The 16,263-nt window shown below is 40.0% G+C and overlaps 1 protein-coding gene across 8 annotated transcripts in view; it reads right to left on the reverse strand.

The window, feature by feature from the left end:
* Positions 1–16,263, reverse strand: part of OSBPL6 (oxysterol binding protein like 6) — a 240,256-nt gene that overhangs the window by 78,239 nt on the left and 145,754 nt on the right. For 7 of the 8 annotated variants that reach the window (XM_033946818.1, XM_033946816.1, XM_033946815.1 and 4 more), the window contains 3 exons: positions 7,059–7,166; positions 2,439–2,576; positions 706–793 (listed from right to left, as the gene is read on the reverse strand). In XM_033946818.1, the coding sequence (XP_033802709.1) occupies positions 706–793; positions 2,439–2,576; positions 7,059–7,166 (334 nt within the window). The remainder of the gene's footprint in view (positions 1–705; positions 794–2,438; positions 2,577–7,058; positions 7,167–16,263) is intronic. The other variant, XM_033946821.1, reaches the window with a different exon arrangement.

Consider the following 16,263-nt stretch of genomic DNA (forward strand, 5'->3'; position numbering starts at 1 on the left):
TTCTATCACAACATTGGAATTTACAGCTGCTCCAGGATATGTATAGTTTTTTTTTTTTTTTCTTAATGTGCTTGTTTTGGGCTGCCCTTTAAGGAATGGCTTTCTCCTTAATCCCCTTTGTTTTTCCCCCTTGAAATTGAATGTACAGGAAGATTGCAACCTCTATAATTAATTAGGAGCATTTTTACTTGTAGGTTTCTAAAATGGCAAATATTTACATGTATAAGCATAACATGTAAGATCTAAAATACATTTTTACTCGTGTAAGCATCGGAACTTACAGATGTGAGTTGCTGACTTGTCTTGGTTGCTGACTTTCACATTGACAATTGTAAAATGGATGCTCCCAAAGCATATAGCTGCGACATACACATACATTCCTGCAAGTATTTTAGCGGAAGCTCTAGGTCAATAGATTCTTTTCTAAAATACTAGCAGAACTGGACATATCCTGACTTGAATGTATCAATTCTGATTTCTACATGTACACTCTATCTAAAACATAATCATAATTAAAAATAAAATCTTTCTTATCCAGTATAAATAGAAAATGCATTGTGAATACTGATTCTTCATTTTTTGTCCACCTGTTATGTAGCTACATCTACAGAAATCAATGGAAAATGGCTATAACATTTAAGTCAACAATTCTGTACACAGCCTTGGACTCATATAGAATTTAAACAATAGTTTTGTATACTGTACTTTGCTGAGAAATATTGTCTGCCACACTGGTGTTGTCCTCAGATATGTTATCACTCACATCACTGATGTAAGATTCATCATCTGAAACCTAAGGAAATAAAAATAAAGCTGCTGAGCAAATGGAGCACACAACTAGATTATTGAACAAACCTGAAAAAATAGGGCATCCCAAGTGAATACTGCTTTCAACAAGCCATCTAAAACTGGCTTACTTGCAGATGTATTCAGAATGTCCATAATACCTGATGTTGTCAGGGAGCCTAGTTTCACTTTTCCAGTGTTACTTTCAGGGGTAAGGGAAGGAGACAGTAACAACTGGGGGATTCATGAGGAGTCATACCTTAATCACCCCAATAGCCAGCTGCTTAATCACAGCAACTTTTTGTACTCTGGATGTGATTGGAAACAAGTCTAAATAAATACATCCTTCTTTTTACACTTAAAACGTTTCTTTCCATTCAATTATCGCTGTTGGATATCTTAATTTTGGGCCCTCCTGAGTCCAACCTAAAATATGCCCACAACATGTTCCTTTACTATTTGGATGCATTATAGTGTAGGACGTCCAAATTCTGCTGTTTCAAAATTGAAATTTAGACATTTTGGGCAGATGGATGCTTTTTGTGGCATTTTGAGATGTCTATCTGCTTAACAAATGAGTGCCATAGTGATAAGCAGCAAAAAGGAGAACAAAGAACTTCACAGGAAGAATAAAAGAAAAGGTGAAGTGAGATAAATAAAAAAAACAACAACCCCAAAACAAAGGGCTAGATGCTCAGCCAGTGGTGGTCACTGGCTAAATTAGACCAGGATTTTCAGTGTCGGGCCATGTCCACCTTTTTGATATAGCTTTCAATCTTTAACCCTACTCCTCTGCCCTCCAACCCAGCCTGCTGATTAACCGTTTCCCTTAACTGTATCCATGACATCCTGTTTGTCTGTCTTGGCTGTTTAGATTGTAAGCTCTTTCGAACAGGGACTGTTTTCTTACTCTTTGTGACTCTGTGCAGCTGGTAGTGCTATAGAAATAATTAATAGTAGTAGTAGTAGTAATTTGGGTTGTCCTGGCTGCCAGAGTTTATGCAAGTCTGGGATAATATTCAGCATAAGACTGATACGAGAGCCCTGGCTGAAAATTAGCCATGACCTACATAACTACAAAATCCTTTCCAGGCCCTCAGATCCCCTTTTTGATCCTCACACCTCCTGAAATAACAAGCCTCTTCTGAATCTCCTCCCCCCAAAATGAGCCCCAGCAACTGCAATCCCCCCCAACCTGGCTTCCCTGGATCTACCTTTTTTTTTTTTTTTTTAGAATCCCTAATAATGATTTGCATGTGTATCTCAGATATACATGAATTTTTTTTAGGAAAGCCAGAATTTATAAATGTAGGTCTGCACCATATAAAGATGAAAAGGAGGCATGGCTAGAACGGGGCTTAGGAGGGACCAAAATCCACACGTATACGCCCCATGTTCCAGTGGGGGTGTTGAAGGCAGGAGCAAAGCCCATTTACACCTGTCCTTAGTGGAAGCTACCACACAATGGCTGTTGCATGCTCTCGTGACAACCTCATGTGTTTTACCAATGCGCTTTCGAATCTCTCTCTTCTGTTGCTTGTTACATCTTAAAGGCAGCCCATGTTGTTAACTATGCCCCTAGATGTCACACAGCATTCAAAAGGAGACACACTAAAATACTTTTTTGAAAACCTCAGGGTTTTTCTTCTTACCTCATTCTCGGATGAGCTTGCTGAGAGGAGCACTTCTTGAGCATCAAAGAATTCGGAAACAGATTCAGACATAGACAGTCTGCTCCCATTGGATACTTGCTTAGATATGGGAAGGCTCACGTGTATTTGCTCACTAGGCTACAACCAAAATAAACCATGCAAACATTATAATTTAATGTTTATATTGTTTATATAATAAACAATATAAAAGCACAAATGAAATGTAATAGAAAACAAAACAGAAAAAAATATGTTCACATTGCTTAACAAGTCTGGAGAATTTAAACCATTTAAAAGTCAAAAAATGATTTTAAAATAATGTAAATAGCTGTATACACTGTAACTGAACTATAGGTAGCTTTTGCATAGCTGACGTATGATACAACACAGTTACAAAATAAAACGTTATTCAATTCTGCCTATTAAGACATATGTGCATGGCAGTAAACATGCACTACAATATGACTTCTGACCAGTACTGGCTATTGCCTATCTTTTCTCACTGCAATAGATCCAATTAACCCCCACAAATATGCCCTGTGAAGGATTTGCTGTTTAATGGTTTTATTCTGTAGAAATTCCATGCAGAAGCTCAAAATCTAGAACTGGTATGGTTACTGCATATACAGTATCTGCAATTCCCCTATTTCTTTAAGTCACAAACTTTGAGTAACCAGTAATAGAAAATGCCCTTGCAGCCAAGATTTTAAACAAGAAACAAATGCAGAGGGAGGAAGTGATGTTACATTGCAGAATGGCTACTTAGCTTTGGAACTCCATTGTGGCTGAAAAGATTTTTGTTTATAATGTCACTGGGGTACTAATAGTTAAATATTAGTGGAAGTCAGAAAAATACTAGAGTTCAAATAAAAGAACTGTCTTCTCATTCAAATTGGTAACCAAACTTCAGGATTGCAACCGTCACGTTTGAAAGTCACTCAGAGCTATAGAGTTCTTCAAGAAGAGAGTTGCGCCCTCTAGTGATGAACCAAAGTATATTTTTCAGTCGTTGCAACTTTATTAGTTCTGGTTACGCTCCAAGTTTGATTACAAAAGTAAATAAATAAATAAATGTCTTTACAGTCTTTCAAACACTTGTATGAAAATACTTTGTTTTTTCTTATCTTTACAAATCTTTTCAAATGAACATCGCTCTGTGAGAAAATTGAGAGCAGCTTGATAATTCAGTTTATAACAGGTTCGGGGTCTCTACGTGGCCCCGTTTCGATTCCTTCTTCAGGAGACCCTATTGTATGTAAATTGAAAAACCTTTTCAATGCTGATAGAATGCTTCAAGTTTGCGATGTGGTAACATCGTCAAAAGAACGCTGTCGGTGCTGTGAATTTAAACTGTCAGAGAAAACATAGCATCAGCTGTCTGGTTTAAAAGAGTACAGGGGGAGGAATGTTCATTTGAAAAGATTTGTAAAGATAAGAAAAAACAAAGTATTTTCATACAAGTGTTTGAAAGACTGTAAAGACATTTATTTATTTATTTACTTTTGTAATCAAACTTGGAGCGTAACCAGAACTAATAAAGTTGCAACGACTGAAAAATATACTTTGGTTCATCACTAGAGGGCGTAACTCTCTTCTTGAAGAACTCTATACCTCTGAGTGACTTTCAAACGTGACGGTTGCAATCCTGAAGTTTGGTTACCAATTTGAATGAGAAGACAGTTCTTTTATTTGAAAAGATTTTTGAGCATAACTTGTTATTCACACATTTAATTACCTTGCTTTAATCTTTGGGGATCATTGGGCATCATGGCAGATGCAAGAGATAAGCAGAGGTTGGAGACCGGAACTATGGAGGTGGAGAAAAAGAAAATGGCACAGTTGCCCTCTGACTCAAAGGATGAGGAATCAGCAGGAATACAGGATGATACATTAGAGAACAACAAAAAAGATGTGATAACCTGGTTCAAAGACCTGAAATATGAGATGGCAGGGATCGATCTGCCATAAGGTCAATGAATTGGGAACATGTGTGGCTGCAACAGAGAAGCATGTGTCAGCCCTGATGGTTAAATCAAGGCAAGGCATCCAGACCAAGGAAACAACAGTGTGGCAGGAATTGCGTGATCAGATTGAGGATCTTGAAAACCAGTCCCGGAGATGTAATTTGAGTTTCAAGGGTATCCCAGAAATAGAGAAATCTAAAAACTGTGTGGCAATGACAACTGATTTTTGTGAACAATTACTGCTTACATATAAAGAGGGACTTACCAAAGATTTGCACATTCAGTGGCCCCCATAAGAGCATGGGACTGGTATGAAAGTCTTCACCGTGAGACGTTGTTTGTTTTATTGATTTTCCAACCAAATAATTAATTTTGACAAAAGACTGACAACACAGAGACTTCTTGTGGAAGGATCTTAAGGTTGGTGCCTACCAAGATCTGGCTTGGTCTACACTGCAAAAAAGACATGCTTTTAAGGGAATAACCCAGTTTCTTCATACTGAAGGTTTTGTTGGCTATTCCCTTTGGAGTTTGGATAAATGTGAATGGGAATTTGAGAAAAGTGAAGCTGGTGGAAGAAGCATAGTTTGCTTTGCGAGATTTGGGATGCAATAATGTTCCCAGGGTGGTTTCATCAAAACTCTCAACTGTAGAACCGAGCTCTGATTTGGCTTAGCAGATGGTGATTGGTCACAGCAAGAAGTTCACTAAAGCTGTAGCATGATGGTATGTTATATGGACATATTATGTGCTAATAACGGACAGCAGCGATTTTTATTATTAAGAGAGATTCTTGTGTATATTTGAGTATAGGGGGAGAGCAGGAGAATGGGAGGAAAAGGAGGAGTCCATTTACCTTCTGGATGGGACATTTCCTCAGGGGTAGGCTGATCAGGGGGAGTGACAATCAGTACTAGTTCTGGATGGTAGTACAGGGGAAATAGAGGGGTGGGGTAAAAGGGTTTAAGGGGAGGAGAGACAGGAGGAGGAGAGTTGGGAGTAGGGGTTGGGGGAAGATATTCTTGTTGGATCTTGGAATGTTAATTGTTTAAACAACCCAGGCAAGCGTAGTATTGTTTTGAGAGAGTTAGATGGGATGAGATGGGATAGGATATTAGTTTATTACAGAAAACTCATTAGTGATTAAGGGACTCCCATTTGTTACAGAGGAAATAATTTGAGGAGGTGGTGGTGCAGGTGCACCAGAAAAAAAGGTAATAAAAAAACAGGAGGGGTTGCCATACTAACTAGGAAGGGACTTGGGTTTGGAATTGAGCAGGTGTTTAATGATCCTGAGGGTAGATGTTCAGGGAGTGTTTAGATCCTTAGCAGGGCTGGCATTAGTGGGGGGGGGGGGCGGCAAACAAGGCAGCTATGGTGGTGTTCCAGGAGCTTATCCTGAAGCAACATTAACCAGATGTTATTTTCATTTAACGCACAGCGTTCTGAGTAAAGTGAACGAAACAGGCATGAAAGTGGAGCATCAAAATAATGACAACATTAGTGAAAGCGTCTGTTGCTTGTCTGACTTAGCTTCTGTTCTTGTCACCGACTTACTGAGGCATTCGAGATGCTAGCGGACAACATGCCACAGCATGACCATAAGGATGACCTTGTAAGTTTCTTTGAGCACATGTATATTAGAGGGCGTCGATTGTGTGGCTGTTCTGCAGCATAAGTGCCTGCAATGTTCAGACCAGAATTATGGAATCAGAACGAGGCAGCCGCAAATGGAGTTGCATGAACAACTAATGCAGTGGAAGGTTAGCATCATGGATTGCAGTCTCTCTTTCACTATCATCACCCTACCATCTGGACTTTTCTGCAAGGAATCAAGCAAGATATGAGCTGTCAGAAGGCGGTTCTGCTTCAAGGAGCAAGTGGTTAATACATCCATCGACAAAGAAATACCAGATGCTGAAAGATCATGTTGCTAAGGCGGTTGGAAACTTTGGAAGAGTGGAGATTCTTGTGATTCTTCGCGCAATGGAACATTTGTTGCATTCATAATGTCAGACATTATATAGAACGTGTTGATAGTTGATGCAACTCTTATCAATAAATTTTTATGTGTTCAGGTACAGTGTGTGTAGATTACCTGCACCTTTTAAATGGCATATACTGCATTTCTGATATTATATACCGATTTACATACATGCTGCTTATATATTATGTTTATGAATGCCTACTTCAAAAAGCATAATAAAATTTAAAGAATAAATGACAGAATATATGTGCAGAAAATAAATTAATCAAACAACAGATATGGGATTAACTGACGGGGGATTAAGTGTCTATGGGATTAAGTGACAAGGGTTGAAAGTGTCTGTGATTAACTGTTGCAGGACCACAAGTGTCGTGGGATTAACTGTCTTAGATCCCTAATCGGCTTCATAAAAGAGGCCCTAAGTTTTGTACCTGATTCAATGGATGGTTGAGTGACTTGTCCAAGATTTCAAAGAGCAGCGGTGAACTCCCTGGTTCTCCTCCTCCCTAATCTTTGGTAACTCAACCTCTTACCAATTGTCACCTTTTTGTCACCTTTTTGTTTCTTCTGGTTATGCTTCTTCCTATGTATTCTACCATCCCTCTAACTCTGGTTGCTGCTAGCCTCTCCCTGTCTCTGACACAAACCCTGCCCCACTTAACTTCTTACCTCATCAGGACTGGGAATAATATTTACACTGACAACTTGATCAGAAATCACAGACTCTGAATGTATTCTATTTAGTCGATTCCTTAGTTCTGCATTGTGATTCAGTGCCTTAGAGTAACAAAAATATGCCAGTTAAAGAAGCAAAGGCTACACAGAATGTAAACTTTCAGCAATATTATTGTAACATACAGAAACTTCCAATACATATAGGTGCTAAAAATCCATCATGTTGAGAAAAATACATTATTTTAATTTAACCCCTCCTCCCCTTTTTACTAAATCGCGATAGTGGTTATTAGCACAGGGAGCTGTACTGAATACTCAGCGCTGCTCCCAATGCTCATATGAACTCTATGAGCGTCGGGAGCATTGCAGAGCATTCAGCGCGGCTCCCTGCCCTAAAAACCGCTATCACTGTTTAGTAAAAATTTTCCTACCACTTTCCTTTGCTTTTTCCAAAGTGGTAGGAAAACTTGGACCTATGCAATTATAAAACTAAAATAGCCAGATAACCAATCTAGAAAAAAAGCATTTTATTTTCAGTTTGAAATATTTTCATTCAGTTAATTTGAGAATATGCATCTGCCATCTTTGTTTTGCACAATATAGGGAGAAGTGTTTCTGTTTTTCTAATGTAGCCCTGTGCTGCATGCAGAGTTGGGCTTCTTAGAATTTCAGTGTAATATTTTATCTACAATTTCTATTTTTAATTGGTGGTCACTTATTTGGAACACATTGCCAGAGGATGTGGTATGAGCAGATAACATAGCTGATTTTTAAAAAGGTTTGGACAAGATCCTGGAGGAAAAGTCCATAGTCTGCTATTGAGACAGACATCAGGGAACATAGTAACATAGTAGATGACTTCAGATAAAGACCCGAATGGTCCATCCAATCTGCCCAACCTGATTCAATTTAAAAAAATTTTTATTTTATTTTATTTTAATTTTTCTTCTTAGCTATTTCTGGGCAAGAATCCAAAGCTTTACCCGGTACTGTGCTTGGGTTCCAACTGCCAAAATCTCTGTTAAGACTTACTCCAGCCCATCTACACCCTCCCAGCCATTGAAGCCCTCCCCTGCCCATCCTTCACCAAACGGCCATACACCGACACAGACCGTGCAAGTCTGCCCAGTAACTGGCCTAGTTCAATATTTAATATTATTTTCTGATTCTAAATCTTCTGTGTTCATCCCACGCTTCTTTGAACTCAGTCACAGTTTTACTCTCCACCACCTCTCTCGGGAGCGCATTCCAGGCATCCACTACCCTCTCCGTAAAGTAGAATTTCCTAACATTGCCCCTGAATCTACCACCCCTCAACCTCAAATTATGTCCTCTGGTTTTACCATTTTCCTTTCTCTGGAAAAGATTTTGTTCTACGTTAATACCCTTCAAGTATTTGAACGTCTGAATCATATCTCCCCTGTCTCTCCTTTCCTCTAGGGTATACATATTCAGGGCTTCCAGTCTCTCCTCATACGTCTTCTGGCGCAAGCCTCCTATCATTTTCGTCGCCCTCCTCTGGACCGCCTCAAGTCTTCTTACGTCTTTCGCCAGATACGGTCTCCAAAACTGAACACAATACTCCAAGTGGGGCCTCACCAATGACCTGTACAGGGGCATCAACACCTTCTTCCTTCTACTGACTATGCCTCTCTTTATACAGCCCAGCATCCTTCTGGCAGCAGCCACTGCCTTGTCACACTGTTTTTTCACCTTTAGATCTTCGGACACTATCACCCCAAGGTCCCTCTCCCCGTCCGTGCATATCAGCTTCTCTCCTCCCAGCATATACGGTTCCTTCCTATTATTAATCCCCAAATGCATTACTCTGCATTTCTTTGCATTGAATTTTAGTTGCCAGGTATTAGACCATTCCTCTAACTTTTGCAGATCCTTTTTCATATTTTCCACTCCCTCTGCTTGCCCTGGATCAGTAGCAGGGAATGTTGCTACTATTTGGGTTTTTGCCAGATACTTGTGACCTGGATTGGCCACCGTGAAGATGGGCTACTGGGCTAAATGGACCACTGGTCTGACACAGTAAGGCTATTCTTATGGTCTTATGAGGGTCTATTTGCATTCTGTATCTATGATCGAGGATAGATATTCTGCTAGCATATACTTTTAATTTCAGTATAGGGACCTGAAATGAATCAGCTTGTTCAGTTTTCTCAACAGAAAGTGTATTAATTGTTTTAGGGTTCATCACAATATTTACAGTATTTTCCTAGAAAGGGTCCTTTGTAGTTCTGGGAGTTGGTGCTTTTTAGGTACCTTTTGAGTAGTGAAGAAAATACGGTATATGTTGCTGTTCCTGAGATAACACCAGAATTTAGTTTGTATGGTGAGTGGGGAAATTCTGCTCTGTACCCATTGTTGGGTGGGAAGGTTTCTGTGGATGTACTATATATGTTTACTTTTAACTTCTTTTCCAGGGTTTCTTCTCCATTTTCCTATGTCTTTTCTCTGTTCTTCTCTTCTCTGCCTCAATATCCACTCAAAACAAATTCATTCCCCTGTCTCCTCCAGGCCTTAATCTCCTTCTGTTCAACCTCTCACTTACTTAACAGCTTTCCACCTCCCTCTTTAACACACACCTTTCTCTCTAAGTCCCACTCTGTCTTTCCATTCCCCACTTTTACACCTTCCTCAGCCTCTTATTTTCCCAGTCTTCCACTCTTCATTAGTTCTCCAATTAAACTCTCAGTACACACACCTGCCTAGACCTCATCTTTTTTCCTCTGCCTCTTATCCTCTTACTAACCCTAGTTCTTTCTCTGTTACTAACCCTCTTTTCTGCCTCCTGTCCCTTTTATATTTCTCTCATCTCTCGTGTCAGCATCTCGTTACTACTCTTACCTCTTTCCCAATTCAACTTCCATTGTCCGTTATCCCCTTCAGAGATCCATATTTTGCCACCGTTTCTCATCATTCATCCTGGTCATTCACATAGTCTCAACCATGACTCCCTTTTCTTACATCCATCTCATATTTAGTCCTACTTAATCACCCTCCCAGCTTATCCCCTTCCAAACATCAAGTCTTGTCTCTCCTATCTTCACTTAGTCCCAGTCCCAGTCCCTGCTGTTTCCATTAAGACTTTCCCTCATCTCAAGTGGTACATCAAGAATCTAACAAAAACTCAACCAATTTCTGAGTCCCCACTCTCCATTTGCCCACCCAAAGAATGACTATCCTGCACCCAATCTCCTCAAATTCCACCCTAATTCCTCATTCTCCACTCTCTTATTCAAATCAGGTTCTGATTCTCCCACCAACCCTCTACTAAAATCGCTGAATTACCACTTCCTTTCACCACTCAATTTCTTAATTCCTTGTCTCTATCTAGAGTTTGCACTGTCATTTCAATTCATGAATCCTCACTTCTCCTCTAATATTTTGGAACTTCCATTCTATCCCCCATTTCTCTGAGTTCTCCCTTTATAACCGAGTCTCTCTTTTCAGCCAGAGTGCCTAGTACCCACTCCACTTATGCTTCTTATTTTCCCTTTTACCTTCTTATTCCATATCTCCATGGTTCCACCTAACTCTGCAGCACCAGCTAACTACTGATATTGCTCCTCCCCCTCCCATGTGGTTCAATAAGCATTAATTTTAATTAGAGACCAAATGAAACAGATTTTTTTTTTTAGTTTGGACCAAAACCAAAATGGACACTGAAACTATCTGAAAGTTTTTGGTCAAAAACAAAAATGCAGCCAAAACTCAATTTTGGATGTTTAAATATGACCCAGTGAGAGCTCTTAAGCTCATTTTGTTAATTTTGTTTTTCCCAATTGACTATTTGATCTGAGTATTATAGTCATAAGGGTGAAAAACTGACAGAACACTGCACTGAGGCTCAGACTCCTGAGGCAGGCCTAACAGCCGAAACACATACGTGTCAATACGACCATAATAAAGGTATTGAGCACTACAGATCACCTTCTCTGTTTTCTTTACATAAAAAAATTGAAACAGAAAATTAAAATACCCTTCAACCAAAACCAAAACCAGGCAGCAAAAGGATTTTAGGCTGGTTTTGGCACCTTAACTGAAACCAAAATCAAAATTTTGTCGGTTTCTAGTTATGAGCATCATTTCATAAATAATGCACGCTATTTTTTAAAATTTACATGTTGGGTTTTTTTTTTTTTTCAAGTATTTCTTTACAATCCTTCAATATAGTCTCCCTGCTTTGCAATGACCAAGTCCCAACGTCCAGGAAGCTTCATTATTCCATCTAAGACACCGCTTTAGTTCATTTGCCGAGTGGCTCGGGTTAGGCGGAAGAATGCTCTTCCAGAGATGCAAAACGATGTCCACGCATCAGTTGTTTCAACTTTGGAAAAAGGTTAAAGTCTGGTGGTCTCATGTCTGGACTGTAGGGAGCATGAGGTAACACCTCGTATTCGTGTAGTTTTTCAATGACATTCCCTATGTGTGGGCAAGTGTTGTCGTGAAGAATGATTGGCTCAGCCAAGAGCAACTGAGGTCGGGTTTTGTGCATTTATTTGCGCATTTGTTTGTAAAAACCATGATAATACATTGCTGTGCCACTTCTTCTACATGGAACTTTGTCTGTGATGATGATGCCTTCATGATCATGAGCAAAAATCATCATTTGTTTGACTTTTGATTGAGCTCGTCAAAATTTTTTTAGTCGTGGGAAAGATGGAACTTGTCATTGACAAACTACACGAATACGGCTGGGAGGTGTTACCTCATGCTCCCTACAGTCCAGACATGAGTCCACCAGACTTTACCTTTTTCCAAAGTTGAAACAACTTATGCGTGGACATCGTTTTGCATCTCTGGAAGAGCTTTCTTCCACTGGTACCCGAGCCATTTGGCAACTGAACTAAAACGGTGCCTTGGATGGAATAATGAAGCTTCCCGGATGTTGGGACTCAGTCATACAGGGAGACTATATTGAAGGATTATAAAGAAATACTTGAAAAAAATAAACATGTAAATTTTTTTTTTAAATTGTGTGCATTATTTATGAAATGACCCTCGTAGAATTGTAAAAGTCTTCTGTGCTCATAAAACCTTGTACAATTTAGACTGAAGACTATTGAACAGCCTTGTATCTGTGGTCACACCTCTGCCTGGAAAAGAAAAGGCTTGTTGCTTCCAGCAAGAGAATCCTCTTTCTGGTTCAGCCACATACCTCCTGGATTTTTTTGTATGTAGCAGGATCACCAAAATGTGACATCTATATACACCAAAGGATATTCTGGAGGGCTTATTTCAAAAATAACCCTTGCTAGCAATATGAGGTAATGAAGAATAGGCTTTCCTGTCTGTCCCTGGGCAGAAAGAGTTGCCTCTGAAATGTTATGTTATGATAGTCAGGTTTTCTATTCCACCTTTATCCATTCAGTTCAAGGTCAAATTACATAATAGGAGGTTGGGTCAGTTACCCAGGAAGTTACAATGGACAGTTTGACACAGACATTCAATATGGTTGCTAGTATAGGTAGATCAGTACAACTATTAATACAATTCGGTTATAGTTACAAATAGATAGCTACAAGTACAAGTAGGTCATCATTGGCTCTTTGTTTTGTCCCTAGAGTTGCATTAGATAGTTTAGGAATGGGCTTTAACAATTATCATTCAATTAATTCAGGGTTGGCTCCCTGCCTTGTAGAGAAATGCTTTTAAAGTATTCGCCTGGGTAAGCCTGGCTGAGCCTCCACGTGTGCGGATCATCGGACTAGATGGACCCCAGGTCTGATCCGGTACAGGCATTTCTTATGTACCTGAGATAGTGGTCACAAGTTTGTAGTGTAAGCGGTAGCTGTTTCCAGCATTTTGCTAATTGATATTGGATTGATGAGGCAATTTGCCTAGTATATTGTTGCATGCTGGGAATTTTAAGTGGAAAAGATTTCTGTTGGCATATCGGTTGGAGGCACCCTGGAGTAGGGTGGCCTACTCTGTTAGGTAGGTGGGGATATTCCCTCTTAGAATCTTAAAGGCAGTGATGCCTAATTTAAACTTGATCCTCACGGTTATGGGCAGCTGATGTAGTTTCATATAGTAGAGCTGTAGATGTTCTGATTTCCATAATCCATATATGAGTCTTACCACTGCATTTTGAACTAGTTGAAGACATGATAATAATGTTTTAGAGCAGAGAACTAGTGTTACAGTAGTCTAGTCAAGATAGGATTAGGGATCGCATTAAGATTCAGAAGGCCTCCATTTCAAAGTATTTTCCGATAGATCTTAGCTTTCTCATCACAAGGAAAGATTGTTTTACTATTCATCGTATGTGGCTTTTCATGGATAGGTGGTTATCAGTTTCTACTCCCAAGATTCGGGATTGTAATTATAATGGAAAGTCTGTGTTGTCTATTGTAATTCTTGGAGCATAGCGTGGGTCAATCGAGAGTCCTAGCCAAAGGAATTTGGTTTTGTTCTTATTTAGTTTGAGGTGGTAGGTTGAGGGCCAGTTTCTATGGTGTGGACACATTTCTTGACCGTGGTGAGGGTATTGACTAATGCAGCCATTACAGGAAGTATGATTGTTAAGTCATCTGCATAGGTGAAATATTTTATTCGTGCAAGATCTAGGTTGGCTCCTAAGGATTGAATCAGGAGGTTGAACACTGATGGTGAAAATGGGAATCTTTGGGGGATCTCGCTGGGAGGGTGCCAGCTATCAGATCTTTCACCATCCTTATGTACAGCATAGTGCCAAGTAGTTAGGAAGCCTTGGAACCAGGAGAGGACCAGGCAGCTGAATCCAAAATCACTGAAGATTTTGGACATTTGATCGAAATCTACTAGGTCAAATTGGATTATGATTGTGCTGTGACCCTTGTTTAGTAGTTCTTTGCCATATATTACTAGTGCTGCCACCACCATCTCAGTGCTGTGATTTTTCCAGAATCCTGATTTTGGAGGGTGAAGGATGTTGAAGCTTGTAAATAACATTTGAGTTGTTCTGTAACAAATCTCTCTATCATTTTGATGAATAGGAGGATGGAAGCTATTGGCCAATAATTGGTCACATCAGAGGGACTGACTTTTGGGTTCTTAGGAATAGGTGTTAAGATAATTCCTCCTGATTTGGGGAAAAGTCTAGCTTTTAACACTGTCAACCACCACCTCCTCTTATCCAGACTCTGTGACCTTGGAATCAAGGACTCTGCCCTCTAGTGGTTCACCTCCTTCCTTCACCAAAGAATCCAAATTGTTCTACTAGGGCCACACAAATCTAACCCCAAACCTATCAAATATGATATTCCCCGAGGTGCCCTTCTATCTCCCCTCCTATTTAACCTCTACATCAGACCTGTCATCGATATTGTCCAGAAGTACAACATTAGAATCCACTCCTACGCCAATGACATCCAGCTATTCCTCCCACTAGGTGAAAACCGATCATCCCAAATCGCCAACCGCCAACTCTGCCTTTCTGACATGAAAACCTGGATGACAAACAACAAACTACAGCTTAATGCCTCCAAGATCAAACTCTTATCGATCAGGAAAAAAAGTACCAAATACACACGTCCAACACTATCATGGGATTCCACCTCACTAAAAGCAGCAGATCAGGTAACATTAAATGGCTACCTGTCCCTGTCCACCCACATATCTCAAGTAGGTTCCACCTCCTTCTACCATCTCCGCCAACTGAGAAGGATCAAACCCTACATCTCCAAACCAGACCTAGCCCAACTCCTCTACACCTATGTCCTCTCCAGGATGGATTACTGCAACTCCCTATTTAATGGAGTGGCCAAAAAAGATCTCAAATTCCTCCTGCATGTACAAAACGCAACAATTCGCCTCCTACACAACTTCAACTACCACGACCCCATCTCCCCAGCATTCTGTGCAGAGCACTGGCTTTCGATCAACAAATGCTGCACATTCAAGGCCCTGATAATAGCACATAAAAGAATCTATGCCACCACCCCAGCCTACATAGGATCCAAATTAACCCTACACACCCCCACTCGGCTCCTCCGCTCTGAAATGGAGAAACACCTATGCATCCCCCCCAGGAAGGTCTCTCCTGTCAGAAACTACCCGCAAATGCTCCTATAGTCACTTCATCCCCCAACTCTGGAACCAACTCCCCCCACAATGAGATTACAGAACTCATTAATGACCTTCCGGAAAGCGGTAAAGACCCTCCTCTTCAACTAAAATTCCAACTGCAATCAACCCCCATTCCCCCTTAAATTCCCCCTTCCTTTCTGCACTCTCTTCTCCATTCTTCTTAACTTGTACTTAAGTTACTGTATAGTCATTATACTGTCCAAATGTATTTCACTGTGAATGTTGGCTTGTAACCCTTTCTGAGCTACTGGGAGGACGGGATAGAAATCAAATTAATTAAAAAAAAAATAGTTGAGCCATTGAGTTATTTTTCCTATGGCTGTTGAAGTGCTGCTTTGATCAGATAAGGCGGGCAGGTGTCAAGGCTGCAGTATACATTGGAATATTTTAGGAGAAGTCATTTTGTCTTTGAATGTAATCTCTTCAAAATCATTCCAAGATCTGTCTGCTGATATTTTCTAAGTGGTTTTGTTGCAGTGGGCCTAGCTGGATTGGTGGGAGGTAGCTGGTCTCATGTGGATTAGATCTTTGTTTTAAAATAGTTGGCTAGTTCTGGGGCAGTTGGAGTAGAGGGGTTGTTGCTATTTGTGATCTTGTTCATGTTGGTTATGTTATCAAATATTGAGAACAGTTTGTTGATTTTAAGATTATCTTCTGTGTTGATTTGTTTAGAGTAGTACTCTTTCTTCTTTTGTGTCAATAGTGAATTATATTCTAGTATTTTCTGGCACCACTTAGTTTTGTTTTCCAGGGACAGGTGTTTATGTCAGTAGCACTCGGCTTGTCAGCAAGCTCTTTTTAGGGATAGAAGTGCCAAGTCGAATCACATCTGATGATCTTTGGATTCTTTTACTACATTTTAGTGGGGCTAGTTTGTTTAGGATTTGTTCATTGATCATTTTCCTGTGATCCAGGAAGTCTTTATCAGGGATGGGGAAGGATAATAATGAGTTTCATTTAGGTATAATTCAGGGGCTACTTTGTTTCTATAATAAGAGGCTACTGGGGGGGGGGTGTTGTTTAGTTTGGTTATTGATATCTCTTTCCAGAATATGGTGGATTTTAGGAGTAGGTGATCTGATCGAGGTACTTTGGGGGGGTGTTGTTTAGTTTG

Source organism: Geotrypetes seraphini, chromosome 5 (genome assembly GCF_902459505.1).
Source record: "Geotrypetes seraphini chromosome 5, aGeoSer1.1, whole genome shotgun sequence".
NCBI classification, from domain to species: domain Eukaryota; kingdom Metazoa; phylum Chordata; class Amphibia; order Gymnophiona; family Dermophiidae; genus Geotrypetes; species Geotrypetes seraphini.